Source organism: Ictalurus furcatus, chromosome 21 (assembly GCF_023375685.1).
Source record: "Ictalurus furcatus strain D&B chromosome 21, Billie_1.0, whole genome shotgun sequence".
NCBI lineage: Eukaryota > Metazoa > Chordata > Actinopteri > Siluriformes > Ictaluridae > Ictalurus > Ictalurus furcatus.
Genome location: NC_071275.1, coordinates 21,676,251 through 21,691,922, shown reverse-complemented (window position 1 = coordinate 21,691,922; position 15,672 = coordinate 21,676,251). Strand labels below are relative to the sequence as shown.

At 39.8% G+C, this 15,672-nt stretch overlaps 1 protein-coding gene across 2 annotated transcripts; it reads left to right on the top strand.

The window, feature by feature from the left end:
• Positions 1-560: 560 nt before the first annotated feature.
• Positions 561-14,239, top strand: cept1b (choline/ethanolamine phosphotransferase 1b). 2 transcript variants are annotated; one of them, XM_053653164.1, is made up of 10 exons: positions 561-1,378; positions 1,466-1,565; positions 1,704-2,005; positions 3,392-3,539; positions 9,795-9,936; positions 11,954-12,038; positions 12,313-12,444; positions 12,738-12,896; positions 13,732-13,857; positions 13,950-14,239. In XM_053653164.1, the coding sequence occupies exons 1-10, from the start codon at positions 1,286-1,288 to the stop codon at positions 14,055-14,057; spliced, it is 1,395 nt and encodes a 464-aa protein (XP_053509139.1). In that variant the 5' UTR covers positions 561-1,285; the 3' UTR covers positions 14,058-14,239. The 2 variants fall into 2 exon arrangements, with proteins under 2 accessions (XP_053509139.1, XP_053509140.1); XM_053653165.1 differs by having other exon boundaries at positions 571-759.
• The last annotated feature ends 1,433 nt before the right edge of the window (positions 14,240-15,672 follow it).

The window sequence follows — 15,672 nt, the reverse complement described above, 5'->3', positions numbered from 1 at the left end:
GTGATTGTGCCCTGCGATGGATTGGCACCCTGTCCAGGGTGTACCCCGCCCTGTGCCCCATGCTCCCTGGGATAGGCTCCAGGTTCCAGGACCCTGTAGGATAAGCGGTACAGAAGATGGATGGAACATTACAATGTTGTGAAGATATTTGTAATTGTTCTGTAAATGGTGTCATTATGTTTGCGCATACTGTAGATCTCGTTGCTTTTACACTGTTTTGACCAGCAGGTGTCGCCAGCGTGTGGTGCTTCGATACAGTGAATCGTTTTGCGAAGCAGTTGGTTCAGTTGATTCGAATCTTTGAAAAGTTTGGTTTCTTCATTACTACTCCGCATACCAGTGATGATCGGTATTCATTCAGAAAATCCGCGTCAGTGACGGAGCACTGTACACTATGTGGGACGCGCATGCGCATGGGTGTAGACGGCGCGCATGCGCATGGGTGTAGACGGCGCGCATGCGCATGGGTGTAGACGGCGCGCATGCGCATGGGTGTAGACGGCGCGCATGCGCATGGGTGTAGACGGCGCGCATGCGCATGGGTGTAGACGGCGCGCATGCGCATGGGTGTAGACGGCGCGCATGCGCATGGGTGTAGACGGCGCGCATGCGCATGGGTGTAGACGGCGCGCATGCGCATTGCGAACTCGGCAGAAGGGGACGCAGTGACAAGTTGTGGCGTGTGTGCGCGTGTGCGAGCGAGCAGAAGGAGAAGGTGACACACTGAAGAGGATAAATATATAAATGCGCAGTAACTGAGTGAGTATAGTGTAAAGTGCTGCTACTTTAACTGAACCCCAGCGGGTTGGTTCTGTTTACAGCGCGAGGAAGCTGAGCTAAACTGGTTAGCAACAGTGAAGCCTCCGGTCCGGGAGAGAATTAGCAGCCGAGGCTAATAAGCTAACAAACATGACAAGAGAAAAAGGGGCTTTAAAGAAGAATCTAGAAAAGGAGAGAATGTTAAAAAGTGAGAGAATGCGGTGCAGTGAGCTTCATCTGCGGTGATTATAGTGCTGTCAGGTTCATTTCCCTGAACTTTCATTCTGTATCAGCTTCAGTCTGACAGCTTATAATAACCATTTATTACACACACACACACACACCATCACCTGCACCATGCGGTATCATTACTCCCCTTCAGACATTACACTAAACTAAATAGAAATCACCTCATTATTGGAAGATGATCAGTGAAATACGAGCACAGAGTGAATGAATAAACATTATAATCTCTGGGAATGCTGAAACCTTCTTTCAGAAACATTATTTGGCGTTTTAATTCACCATGCCATGGTTTTTGTGTGTAATACACTACTCAGTACAGTGCCATCATCCCTGCACTGATCCCTGCAATATTACACACTTCCTGCAACAGCAGGTGAAATAAACACAGGCCACTTGTTCAGGTATTTATTTATTCAGGTAAGTATTTATTTACTGTTTTTACACTCTATTCTGTTTCCAGGTGCTGTGTGGAGAGAGAGAGTGTGTGTGTGTGTGTGTGTGTGTGTGTGTGTGTGTGTGGAGTGGAACAGGTGCTGCGCACCTCAGAACCAGAAGAACAGGTAAGTGAATGCTGCAGCCAATCAGAGGCAAGCTGAGCTTTTTAAACTGACTTCTGATTCTCAGTGTGTTTCCCGCTTTATACCAACTTGTTAAGAGCAGCTTTGTATGTGTGTGTGTGTTTGTGTGTGTGTGTGTAGGTGGCGGGGGAATGAGTGGGCGGCGGGGGGGCCGTGGGGGGCCGGAGCCCCCTGTGCTGCGGCGGCTGATCGAGCTTCCTGCTCCGGTGCTGACTCGGCACCAACTGAAGCGTCTGGAAGAGCATCGCTACAGCAGTGCCGGGAGATCGCTGCTCGAACCCATAATGCAGTGCTACTGGGAGTGGCTGGTGAGCTGCATGCCCCCGTGGATCGCACCTAACCTCATCACCACCATCGGCCTCGCCACCAACGCCTTCACCACGCTCGTGCTCGTCTATTACTGTCCCACTGCCACCGAACAGGTACAGACTGATTCATAACCGACAGGTACAGACTGATTCATAATCGACAGGTACAGACTGATTCTGATTCATAACCGACAGGTACAGACTGATTCATAACCAACAGGTACAGACTGATTCATAACCAACAGGTACAGACTGATTCATAACCGACAGGTACAGACTGATTCTGATTCATAACCGACAGGTACAGACTTTCATAACTGACAGGTACAGACTGATTCTGATTCATAACCGACAGGTACAGACTGATTCATAACCAACAGGTACAGACTGATTCATAACCAACAGGTACAGACTGATTCATAACCGACAGGTACAGACTGATTCTGATGCATAACCAACAGATACAGAGTGATTCTGATTCATAACCGACAGATACAGAGTGATTCATAACCGACAGGTACAGACTTATTCTGATTCATAACCGACAGATACAGAGTGATTCTGATTCATAACCGACAGGTACAGACTGATTCATATCCGACAGGTACAGACTGATTCATAACCGACAGGTACAGACTGATTCATAACTGACAGGTACAGACTGATTCTGATTCATAACCGACAAATACAGAGTGATTCTGATTCATATCCGACAGGTACAGACTGATTCATATCCGACAGGTACAGACTGATTCATAACTGACAGGTACAGACTGATTCTGATTCATAACCGACAAATACAGAGTGATTCTGATTCATAACCGACAGATACAGAGTGATTCATAACCGACAGGTACAGACTGATTCATAACCGACAGGTACAGACTGATTCTGATGCATAACCGACAGGTACAGACTGATTCTGACTCATAACCGACAGATACAGAGTGATTCATAACCGACAGGTACAGACTTATTCTGATTCATAACCGACAGATACAGAGTGATTCTGATTCATATCCGACAGGTACAGACTGATTCATATCCGACAGGTACAGACTGATTCATAACCGACAGGTACAGACTGATTCATAACTGACAGGTACAGACTGATTCTGATTCATAACCGACAAATACAGAGTGATTCTGATTCATATCCGACAGGTACAGACTGATTCATATCCGACAGGTACAGACTGATTCATAACCGACAGGTACAGACTGATTCATAACTGACAGGTACAGACTGATTCTGATTCATAACCGACAAATACAGAGTGATTCTGATTCATAACCGACAGATACAGAGTGATTCATAACCGACAGGTACAGACTGATTCATAACTGACAGGTACAGACTGATTCTGATTCATAACCGACAGATACAGAGTGATTCTGATTCATAATCGACAGGTACAGACTGATTCATAACCGACAGGTACAGAGAGACTGTTTTTAACTATCCTGTGTATATCTGTGTGCATGTGTGTGTGCGTTCAGGCTCCGTTGTGGGCGTACCTGCTGTGTGCAGTGGGTCTGTTTGTGTATCAGTCTCTGGATGCGATCGATGGGAAACAGGCTCGGCGCACTAACAGCTCGTCACCACTAGGGGAGCTGTTTGATCACGGCTGTGACTCTCTGTCCACTGGTACGAATCAGTAAACACTTCACACTTCACCTTCTTAACACCTCTGACACACACACCACAATATAATCTGCACTCGTACACTTATATACTTCAGTCTAGTGTAAGTGTGTGTTATGTATTCTGTGTGTGAGAATGTGTTATTTATTCTGTGTTATTTATTCTGTGTGAGAATGTGTGTTATGTATTCTGTGTGAGAATGTGTGTGTTATTTATTCTGTGTGAGAATGTGTGTGTTATTTATTCTGTGTGAGAATGTGTGTGTTATTTATTCTGTGTGTGAGAACGTGTGTGTTATTTATTCTGTGTGAGAATGTGTGTTATTTATTGTGTGTGTGAGAATGTGTGTTATTTATTGTGTGTGAGAATGTGTGTGTTATTTATTGTGTGTGTGAGAATGTGTGTTATGTATTCTGTGTGAGAATGTGTGTTATTTATTGTGTGTGTGAGAATGTGTGTGTTATGTATTCTGTGTGAGTGTGTGTGTTATTTATTGTGTGTGTGAGAATGTGTGTTATTTATTGTGTGTGTGAGAATCTGTGTTATTTATTGTGTGTGTGAGAATGTGTGTTATTTATTGTGTGTGAGAATGTGTGTGTTATTTATTGTGTGTGTGAGAATGTGTGTGTTATTTATTGTGTGTGTGAGAATGTGTGTTATTTATTGTGTGTGTGAGAATGTGTGTGTTATTTATTGTGTGTGTGAGAATGTGTGTGTTATTTATTGTGTGTGTGAGAATGTGTGTGTTATTTATTGTGTGTGAGAATGTGTGTGTTATTTATTGTGTGTGAGAATGTGTGTGTTATTTATTGTGTGTGAGAATGTGTTATTTATTGTGTGTGTGAGAATGTGTGTGTTATTTATTGTGTGTGTGAGAATGTGTGTGTTATTTATTCTGTGTGAGAATGTGTGTGTTATTTATTCTGTGTGTGAGAATGTGTGTGTTATTTATTCTGTGTGAGAATGTGTGTGTTATTTATTCTGTGTGTGAGAATGTGTGTGTTATTTATTGTGTGTGAGAGTGTGTGTGTTATTTATTGTGTGTGAGAGTGTGTGTGTTATTTATTGTGTGTGTGAGAATGTGTGTTATTTATTGTGTGTGTGAGAATGTGTGTTATTTATTGTGTGTGAGAATGTGTGTGTTATTTATTGTGTGTGTGAGAATGTGTGTTATTTATTGTGTGTGTGAGAATGTGTGTTATGTATTCTGTGTGAGAATGTGTGTTATTTATTGTGTGTGTGAGAATGTGTGTGTTATGTATTCTGTGTGAGAGTGTGTGTGTTATTTATTGTGTGTGTGAGAATGTGTGTTATTTATTGTGTGTGTGAGAATGTGTGTTATTTATTGTGTGTGAGAATGTGTGTGTTATTTATTGTGTGTGTGAGAATGTGTGTGTTATTTATTGTGTGTGTGAGAATGTGTGTTATTTATTGTGTGTGTGAGAATGTGTGTTATTTATTGTGTGTGAGAATGTGTGTGTTATTTATTGTGTGTGTGAGAATGTGTGTGTTATTTATTGTGTGTGAGAATGTGTGTGTTATTTATTGTGTGTGAGAGTGTGTGTTATTTATTGTGTGTGTGAGAATGTGTGTGTTATTTATTGTGTGTGTGAGAATGTGTGTGTTATTTATTGTGTGTGTGAGAATGTGTGTGTTATTTATTGTGTGTGTGAGAATGTGTGTGTTATTTATTGTGTGTGAGAATGTGTGTTATTTATTGTGTGTGAGAATGTGTGTTATTTATTGTGTGTGAGAATGTGTGTGTTATTTATTCTGTGTGAGAATGTGTGTTATTTATTGTGTGTGTGAGAATGTGTGTGTTATTTATTGTGTGTGTGAGAATGTGTGTGTTATTTATTGTGTGTGAGAATGTGTGTGTTATTTATTGTGTGTGAGAATGTGTGTTATTTATTGTGTGTGAGAATGTGTGTGTTATTTATTGTGTGTGAGAATGTGTGTTATTTATTGTGTGTGAGAATGTGTGTTATTTATTGTGTGAGTGTGTGTTATTTATTGTGTGTGAGAATGTGTTATTTATTGTGTGTGAGAATGTGTGTGTTATTGTGTGTGAGAATGTGTGTGTTATTGTGTGTGAGAATGTGTGTGTTATTTATTGTGTGTGAGAATGTGTGTTATTTATTGTGTGTGAGAATGTGTGTTATTTATTGTGTGTGTGAGAATGTGTGTTATTTATTGTGTGTGAGAGAATGTGTGTGTTATTTATTGTGTGTGAGAGAATGTGTGTTATTTATTGTGTGTGAGAGAATGTGTGTGTTATTTATTGTGTGTGAGAGAATGTGTGTGTTATTTATTGTGTGTGAGAGAATGTGTGTGTTATTTATTGTGTGTGAGAGAATGTGTGTGTTATTTATTGTGTGTGTGAGAATGTTATTTATTGTGTGTGTGAGAATGTGTTATTTATTGTGTGTGAGAGAATGTGTGTGTTATTTATTGTGTGTGAGAATGTGTGTGTTATTTATTGTGTGTGTGAGAATGTGTGTTTTATTTATTGTGTGTCAGAATGTGTGTGTTATTTATTGTGTGTGAGAGTGTGTGTGTTATTTATTGTGTCAGAATGTGTGTTATTTATTGTGTGTGAGAGTGTGTTATTTATTGTGTGTGAGAGTGTGTGTGTTATTTATTGTGTGTGAGAGTGTGTGTGTTATTTATTGTGTGTGTGAGAATGTGTGTTATTTATTGTGTGTGTGAGAATGTGTGTTATTTATTGTGTGTGAGAATGTGTGTGTTATTTATTGTGTGTGTGAGAATGTGTGTTATTTATTGTGTGTGTGAGAATGTGTGTTATGTATTCTGTGTGAGAATGTGTGTTATTTATTGTGTGTGTGAGAATGTGTGTGTTATGTATTCTGTGTGAGAGTGTGTGTGTTATTTATTGTGTGTGTGAGAATGTGTGTTATTTATTGTGTGTGTGAGAATGTGTGTTATTTATTGTGTGTGAGAATGTGTGTGTTATTTATTGTGTGTGTGAGAATGTGTGTTATTTATTGTGTGTGTGAGAATGTGTGTTATTTATTGTGTGTGTGAGAATGTGTGTGTTATTTATTGTGTGTGTGAGAATGTGTGTGTTATTTATTGTGTGTGTGAGAATGTGTGTGTTATTTATTGTGTGTGAGAATGTGTGTTATTTATTGTGTGTGAGAATGTGTGTGTTATTTATTGTGTGTGAGAATGTGTGTTATTTATTGTGTGTGAGAATGTGTGTTATTTATTGTGTGTGAGAATGTGTGTGTTATTTATTCTGTGTGAGAATGTGTGTTATTTATTGTGTGTGTGAGAATGTGTGTGTTATTTATTGTGTGTGTGAGAATGTGTGTTATTTATTGTGTGTGAGAATGTGTGTGTTATTTATTGTGTGTGAGAATGTGTGTTATTTATTGTGTGTGAGAATGTGTGTGTTATTTATTGTGTGTGAGAATGTGTGTTATTTATTGTGTGTGAGAATGTGTGTTATTTATTGTGTGTGAGAATGTGTGTTATTTATTGTGTGTGAGAATGTGTGTTATTTATTGTGTGTGTGAGAATGTGTGTGTTATTTATTGTGTGTGAGTGTGTGTTATTTATTGTGTGTGAGAATGTGTTATTTATTGTGTGTGAGAATGTGTGTGTTATTTATTGTGTGTGAGAATGTGTGTTATTTATTGTGTGTGAGAATGTGTGTTATTTATTGTGTGTGAGAATGTGTGTTATTTATTGTGTGTGTGAGAATGTGTGTTATTTATTGTGTGTGAGAGAATGTGTGTGTTATTTATTGTGTGTGTGAGAATGTTATTTATTGTGTGTGTGAGAATGTTATTTATTGTGTGTGTGAGAATGTGTGTTATTTATTGTGTGTGAGAGAATGTGTGTGTTATTTATTGTGTGTGTGAGAATGTTATTTATTGTGTGTGTGAGAATGTGTTATTTATTGTGTGTGAGAGAATGTGTGTGTTATTTATTGTGTGTGTGAGAATGTGTGTGTTATTTATTGTGTGTGTGAGAATGTGTGTGTTATTTATTGTGTGTGTGAGAATGTGTGTTTTATTTATTGTGTGTCAGAATGTGTGTGTTATTTATTGTGTGTGAGAATGTGTGTGTTATTTATTGTGTGTCAGAATGTGTGTTATTTATTGTGTGTGAGAGTGTGTGTTATTTATTGTGTGTGAGAGTGTGTGTGTTATTTATTGTGTGTGAGAGTGTGTGTGTTATTTATTGTGTGTGTGAGAATGTGTGTGTTATTTATTGTGTGTGTGAGAATGTGTTATTTATTGTGTGTGTGAGAATGTGTGTTATTTATTGTGTGTGAGAATGTGTGTGTTATTTATTGTGTGTGTGAGAATGTGTGTTATTTATTGTGTGTGTGAGAATGTGTGTTATGTATTCTGTGTGAGAATGTGTGTTATTTATTGTGTGTGTGAGAATGTGTGTGTTATGTATTCTGTGTGAGAGTGTGTGTGTTATTTATTGTGTGTGTGAGAATGTGTGTTATTTATTGTGTGTGTGAGAATGTGTGTTATTTATTGTGTGTGAGAATGTGTGTGTTATTTATTGTGTGTGTGAGAATGTGTGTTATTTATTGTGTGTGTGAGAATGTGTGTTATTTATTGTGTGTGTGAGAATGTGTGTGTTATTTATTGTGTGTGTGAGAATGTGTGTGTTATTTATTGTGTGTGTGAGAATGTGTGTGTTATTTATTGTGTGTGAGAATGTGTGTTATTTATTGTGTGTGAGAATGTGTGTGTTATTTATTGTGTGTGAGAATGTGTGTTATTTATTGTGTGTGAGAATGTGTGTTATTTATTGTGTGTGAGAATGTGTGTTATTTATTGTGTGTGAGAATGTGTGTGTTATTTATTCTGTGTGAGAATGTGTGTTATTTATTGTGTGTGTGAGAATGTGTGTGTTATTTATTGTGTGTGTGAGAATGTGTGTGTTATTTATTGTGTGTGAGAATGTGTGTGTTATTTATTGTGTGTGAGAATGTGTGTTATTTATTGTGTGTGAGAATGTGTGTGTTATTTATTGTGTGTGAGAATGTGTGTTATTTATTGTGTGTGAGAATGTGTGTTATTTATTGTGTGTGAGAATGTGTGTTATTTATTGTGTGTGAGAATGTGTGTTATTTATTGTGTGTGAGAATGTGTGTTATTTATTGTGTGTGTGAGAATGTGTGTGTTATTTATTGTGTGTGAGTGTGTGTTATTTATTGTGTGTGAGAATGTGTTATTTATTGTGTGTGAGAATGTGTGTGTTGTGTGTGAGAATGTGTGTGTTATTTATTGTGTGTGAGAATGTGTGTTATTTATTGTGTGTGAGAATGTGTGTTATTTATTGTGTGTGTGAGAATGTGTGTTATTTATTGTGTGTGTGAGAATGTTATTTATTGTGTGTGTGAGAATGTGTGTTATTTATTGTGTGTGAGAGAATGTGTGTGTTATTTATTGTGTGTGTGAGAATGTTATTTATTGTGTGTGTGAGAATGTGTTATTTATTGTGTGTGAGAGAATGTGTGTGTTATTTATTGTGTGTGTGAGAATGTGTGTGTTATTTATTGTGTGTGTGAGAATGTGTGTGTTATTTATTGTGTGTGTGAGAATGTGTGTTTTATTTATTGTGTGTCAGAATGTGTGTGTTATTTATTGTGTGTGAGAGTGTGTGTGTTATTTATTGTGTGTCAGAATGTGTGTTATTTATTGTGTGTGAGAGTGTGTGTTATTTATTGTGTGTGAGAGTGTGTGTGTTATTTATTGTGTGTGAGAGTGTGTGTTATTTATTGTGTGTGTGAGAATGTGTGTGTTATTTATTGTGTGTGTGAGAATGTGTGTGTTATTTATTGTGTGTGAGAGTGTGTGTGTTATTTATTGTGTGTGAGAGTGTGTGTGTTATTTATTGTGTGTGAGAGTGTGTGTGTTATTTATTGTGTGTGTGAGAATGTGTGTGTTATTTATTGTGTGTCAGAATGTGTGTGTTATTTATTGTGTGTGAGAGTGTGTGTGTTATTTATTGTGTGTGAGAATGTGTGTTATTTATTGTGTGTGAGAATGTGTGTTATTTATTGTGTGTGAGAATGTGTGTTATTTATTCTGTGTGAGAGTGTGTGTCTGAACATTTTATCTGTAAAGTTGTTGGATGGAGACGCTGTGTTTCTCCTGTAGATGAACTGATTTACTGACTTTCATTCTGACTCTTTTATTGTTTTACATTCTTCTCTGTGTGCGTGTGTGTGCGTGTGTGTGCGTGCGTGTGTGTGCGCGTGCGCAGTGTTTGTGGTGTTGGGGACGAGTATAGCAGTTCAGTTGGGGACGAATCCAGACTGGATGTTTTTCTGCTGTTTTGCGGGAATGTTTATGTTTTATTGTGCTCACTGGCAGACCTACGTCTCTGGAACACTGCGATTTGGCATGTGAGTTTCTCTCTGTCTCTCTCTCTCTCTCTCTCACACTCACTCACTCACTCTCTCTCACACACACACACACACACACACACACACACACACAGAGCATGTCCAAAGCAAACACTGTCACAAAAGAGAGATGAGTGTTAGATATAAGGAAACACACCAAACTCTGCAGGTTGTCCTCAGTGGTGTAATTTTATTGTCATTGTTTATATGTAGCGTACGCGGGGTTTTCCTCACCACAGAAAGGCTTAGGCGCAGCACCTGTCTTTTTGCAGAGCACCTTAAGCCATCACAAATACTGTAAAGATGATGGTCGTTAAATAATATAACTTAAAATTTCCTTCCAATCATTTTAACCCCCCAACCACCACCACCCCCACCATCATCACCCCCACCACCATCACCCCCACCACCATCACCCCCACCACCATCACCCCCACCACCATCACCCCACCACCATCACCCCCACCACCATCACCCCCACCACCATCACCCCCACCACCATCACCCCACCACCATCACCCCACCACCATCACCCCCAGGAACCCAGACAGCACCTAAGCCCTCTGAAAACTTCGGGAAACTCTGCGTACATGCTCTGTTTAGCTGTTACATGGGTCAGTAGGGGGCGCTGTTGTGTTCATAGAGTTAAAATACAGAGAGAGCACATTGTTCACATGATGATTGGGTTCTTTCGCGGGTTTTTCTAAAACAGGAATCACCTGTGAGTGACCGATAGCCCGATATTATCTCTGGGATGCAACAACCGACACACACCACGTTATAACCGTTAACAGGAGCTCTTCAGTAGCTTTCAGACAACAACCAGCTCTGTGCAGTGTGGAGCTCTATTTCTAATTAAAACATCTCCACAGGCTCTGTTGTGGAGCTCTTTACTTTTCATTTCCAAAGTCTTCAGATCAGAGACATTGTTTTATTCAGTAGATAAGTGCTGGTGAACCGGACCACCGTGGCTGACCTGGTGGAGAAGTACTCTTCCACCACTCTCTTCTACCACTGCTAGCGCTAGCGTGAAGCTGATACAACACTTATAGTCACATAGTGTGTACAATGCCATAGGGCGGCTTGATTATGGCAAAAATCATAATCACGATTATTTTGGTCAATATCGAGATCATGACTTAGATGGTTTTATCTTTCTTGTGGACCAAAGGCTCTCTTTCTGTCATCTTGGTTCGAGCTGAACTGAAAATACCCCAGTCTGCGGGAGCGAGTTTGGGCTTTTAGGGAGGGGTGAATAATGGCTTATGGTTTTTAAAAAGATAAAACCAGAACATTGTGAAATGGAACACGGTTCAATAATCGTTTTATCTCGATTATTTTGTTTTCATAATCGTCGGAGGCCATAATCTAAATTGAAATGGAGAATTTGATTAATCGCACAGCTCTACAGCGCCGGCCGTGACTGTGCTCTCTCTGTAATGTAACTGTACGGTTGTGTGGTTGTGTTGGTCAGTCGAGGGCAGAGTTGAGACGTGTCCCTCTGTGCAACACTGTGTAGATTTGACAGCACAGAGCTGCAGCTGTCTTTGGCTCTGCTGCACATTTTCACCGCTATCATCGGCCCCAAATTCTGGAAGTTAACGGTAAAATCCAGCACCGATCGGCCAATCACAGCTGCTCTAACTGCTACAGGAATGAAGCAGTCCACTTCCTGCTTATCTGCCCACAACACTGTGTCAGGAAGCAAGTTTACTGCTGTAACTAACACTGCTCTCTTCCGTCTGTCTGTCCATCCCTCTCTTCTACACTATTCCCCATCTGTCTGTCTGTCCATCCCTCTCTTCTACACTATTCCCCATCTGTCTGTCTGTCCATCCCTCTCTTCTACACTATTCCCCATCTGTCTGTCTGTCCATCCCTCTCTTCTACACTATTCCCCATCTGTCTGTCTGTCCATCCCTCTCTTCTACACTATTCCCCATCTGTCTGTCTGTCCATCCCTCTCTTCCTCCATCCCTCTGTTCCTCCCCCGTGTGTATGTGTGTGTGTATGTCAGTATTGATGTGACTGAGGTGCAGATCTTCATTATGGTGATGTATTTGCTGGCTGCAGTGGGCGGATCTGCTTTCTGGCAGGCTCTGGTAATTCACAATGTACACAATTCATCTTTAATAGTAATTAATGACTGATGACTGATAACTGATGACTAATTACTAATTAACTATTAACAGTAATTATCTTTATGGAGTTGACGCTGTGTGTGTGACTTCATTTCTAATCTGCATTGAATGGAGCGATTCTGTGTCATTTGCATAAAAGTAATTTGCATAATCTCACTACACCAGAGTAAGAGAACAAGTATTTGTGTGTGTGTGTGTGTGTGTGTGTGTGTGTGTGTGTCTTTCGGGTTGCCAGATCCCAGTATTAAACATCCAGATGAAGATTATCCCGGCGCTGTGTACGTTCGTTGGTGCTGTGATTTGCTGCACTAATTATTTTAGAGTCATTTTCACAGGAGGAGTCGGAAAGAACGGCTCCACCATTGCCGTGAGTCTCTCTCACACACACACACACTGCACAAGAACACACCACTTCAAATCCATATTATATCTCACACACTCAGAAGGGAAGCTATTAATCTATTTAGTAAGTAGCATTATTATTATTATTATTTACATATACACAGCTCAGTCCTGTTGCATCGTGGCACAGATGACTGTAATAAATCATTATGTAGTGTGTGTTTATATTTATTCAAACTGAATCCTGAATGAAACTGGAAAGTCACTGTGTGTGTGTGTGTGTGTGTGTGTGTGTGTGTGTGTGTGTGTTGGTCTCAGGGGACGAGTGTGTTATCGCCAGTCCTGCACATCGGCTCTGTTATACTGCTCGCTATGATGATCTATAAGAAGTCTGCCATCCAGCTGTTTGAGAAACACCCCTGTCTGTACATCCTCGCCTTCGGCTTCGTCTCCGCCAAAATCACCAACAAACTTGTGGTGAATACACACACACACACACACTCACACACACTCTCATAAACACTCGCTCTCTCACACACACACACTCTAACACACATTATCACACACTTACACAAACACTCTCACTCACACACACACACTCACACACTCATAACATGCAGATCTTCTAGTGTATAAATTGCAGACTGAATCGTATCAGTGTTTTTCCAGTTCTGCTCCTTTAGTCCCCTCTAACACACACTAAACCCCTGTTCAGATGGGATTAGTTTTGTGGAGATGTGTAATGTAATTATTTCTGGAGTATTTCAGGGATGTTATTCATGTGGTTCATTTACCACAGAAATGTTCTGTTCTGTAACCGGAGCAAAAGACCTTTTACCCGTCCGCACTGACATGTTGGTAAAGATCGTGTGTTTAGTGTTTTTTTCTTCGCTATAAAGACTCCAGGAAGCGATCGCTCTTTTCTCTTTCACAATCGTTTTACAAAACTGAGAACAGTGAGGTATACGTACCCTTTAAAAGGGCGTGTCAGAGCAGTGACACTGCCTGGGTTTTAGGGAAGTTTAGGGACAGACTGTGAGCTGTTAGTTATGGTCATGTGACCTACTAATAATCAAGCGTGGGCACGGCCCCTACAACAAACACTTATAATAAAGATGAAAACAATCCGTGTATTAAAATGTGGAGTGTACTCATCACTTATCCCGAGTGAACCCTTCAGAATTACTACACACATCCTCAGACTATATGACCTAACACACACACACACACACAGACTCTGAAAACTAATCCCGTCTGAACAGTATGTTGACAGTATTTTGTTTGGGTGTGTTGTTGTTGTCTCTCCCAAAAGGTTGCACACATGACGAAAAGTGAGATGCATCTTCACGACGTGGCGTTTTTGGGTCCTGGACTTCTGTTTCTCAATCAGTATTTTAACAGTTTTATAGACGAGTATGTGGTGCTGTGGATCGCACTGGTGAGGAATCGGTTTCAACTGGCTAAAACTTGGAACAGTGTGAACGCAGTGCAGTGCTTAATGAAGGGCGTGCGTGTGTGTGTGTTTTACAGGTGCTGTCGCTGTTTGATCTGGTGCGTTACTGTGTGAGTGTGTGTAACCAGATTGCCTCACACCTTCATATCTTCATCTTCAAAATTAAACCAGTAGCAGCTCAATGAGACACGCACACTGCTGCCAACTGTGTGTGTGTGTTTAAAACCGTCAGCGTGCCACAGGATGATCCTGATCACATGATTTATAAAAGATGTGATTATAAGTTTATGAACACTTTAACTGACAATGAAAAAAGTTACTTTTATTTAAATTATTCTGTACTAAAAGTAAAAACTAATGCTTTGTGTGTGTGTGTGTGTGTGTGTAAGTAATAACAGGTGCTAAATCTCATCACATCTCTGAGAAAACTTTAGAAACTTACATTTTAAAATAAAAAAGAGAAGAGGTTAGAGAAGTAAATTTGATTTGTCGGCGTCTTCATTGGTGTTTCCATGGCAACCGCCGATCTTTAGCATTCATGTGGTGATAATGATCACGCCCATTCTGTCCTCCCCACACACACACACACACACACACACACACACACACACACACACACAGTGAGGATATATAACAGAGATCTGTAATACAGTATGATGATTATACCGTATGAACCTGACTCTCGGCCCGTGCCTCGCCCCATGCCTCGGCCCGTGCCTCGCCCTATGCCTTGCCCCCTCATCTCCTCGGTATTGCATGCTTTGGTTGTTTATTGTTCTTTTTAATTCACATGTAATACTATCTGAATTAAGTCCAAATGAATGATGACTGCTGCTACAGATGTATTGTTATTTGTAAATCCATCCTCATTATATATTTTATTTTATTCTGTAAAAACAGGTATCATCTCTTGTTTTGTTTTTTTGTGTATCTATGTGTGTGTGTGAAGTTTAATTCAGACTCCAGCCATAAGCTGATTTGTACACATTGTCCCCTGTGCGGATTCTCACACACACACACAGCTGGAACCCAGTCTGCTCTGTTACCGGTTATGTACATCAGCCCAGTAGCTCCAGCGCAGGACTACAGAAACCCGTCTGGGCTAGTGGAGTGTGTGTGTGTGTAATGAAGAGGACAGTGTGGACGTTTCAGCGGAACAGTTTTACTGATGAAGCTCACCTTCTCTCACGCCTCAGTGCAGTTAAAAAACTCCTACTCTCCCGTCTCGCGGTTTCCTGCAGCAGGTAACATGGTAATGCTGTAACCTTCAAATTAACCACATTTTTTGTTCCTTCTGCCCACTTTCTATTTTTCTGAATTAAAAGATTTTGCCCTGTTTATTTTTCTAAAATTAAATATTTTCCATGGACTTAAACATATTCCATAAACTATTTTATAAATTGAAAGTACTTTGTTCCTATTTTTTTTGTCCCTTTATTTTGTTACTTCTGTTTTTTTAAATTAATATCTAATCTACATTTCCTGAATAATTTATTACTTTCTAAAGCAGTTTCCCGACTCCCTCCATTTATTTGGGTTTTTATTTAATCCTCTTCGATAAGTTGAAGCTCTTCCTCGTGCTGTGTGAAATAATCCTGCTCCACTGACACACTCTTACTGAACGTGTGTGTGTGTGTGTGAGACTTATCCTCACACATCAGCTACTGTTCTGTTATTTTAACATATGGATTATTGTAAAAAATATTTTATTTAATGTTGCTTTTGCATTCTGTGCCTGAATCCACGCAGTGGGTGTGTGGCAGCATTCAGTCTGCCTCGAATGTTACATGGAATTAATAA

Bases quoted from the DNA above. Each gene is read 5' to 3' on its own strand.
- cept1b (XM_053653164.1), top strand. From the start codon at position 1,286: ATGCCATGGTTTTTGTGTGTAATACACTACTCAGTACAGTGCCATCAT. The intron at 1,566-1,703 runs GTAAGTGAATGC...GTGTGTGTGTAG, and splicing joins CCTCAGAACCAGAAGAACAG to GTGGCGGGGGAATGAGTGGG. The intron at 2,006-3,391 runs GTACAGACTGAT...GTGTGCGTTCAG, and splicing joins GTCCCACTGCCACCGAACAG to GCTCCGTTGTGGGCGTACCT.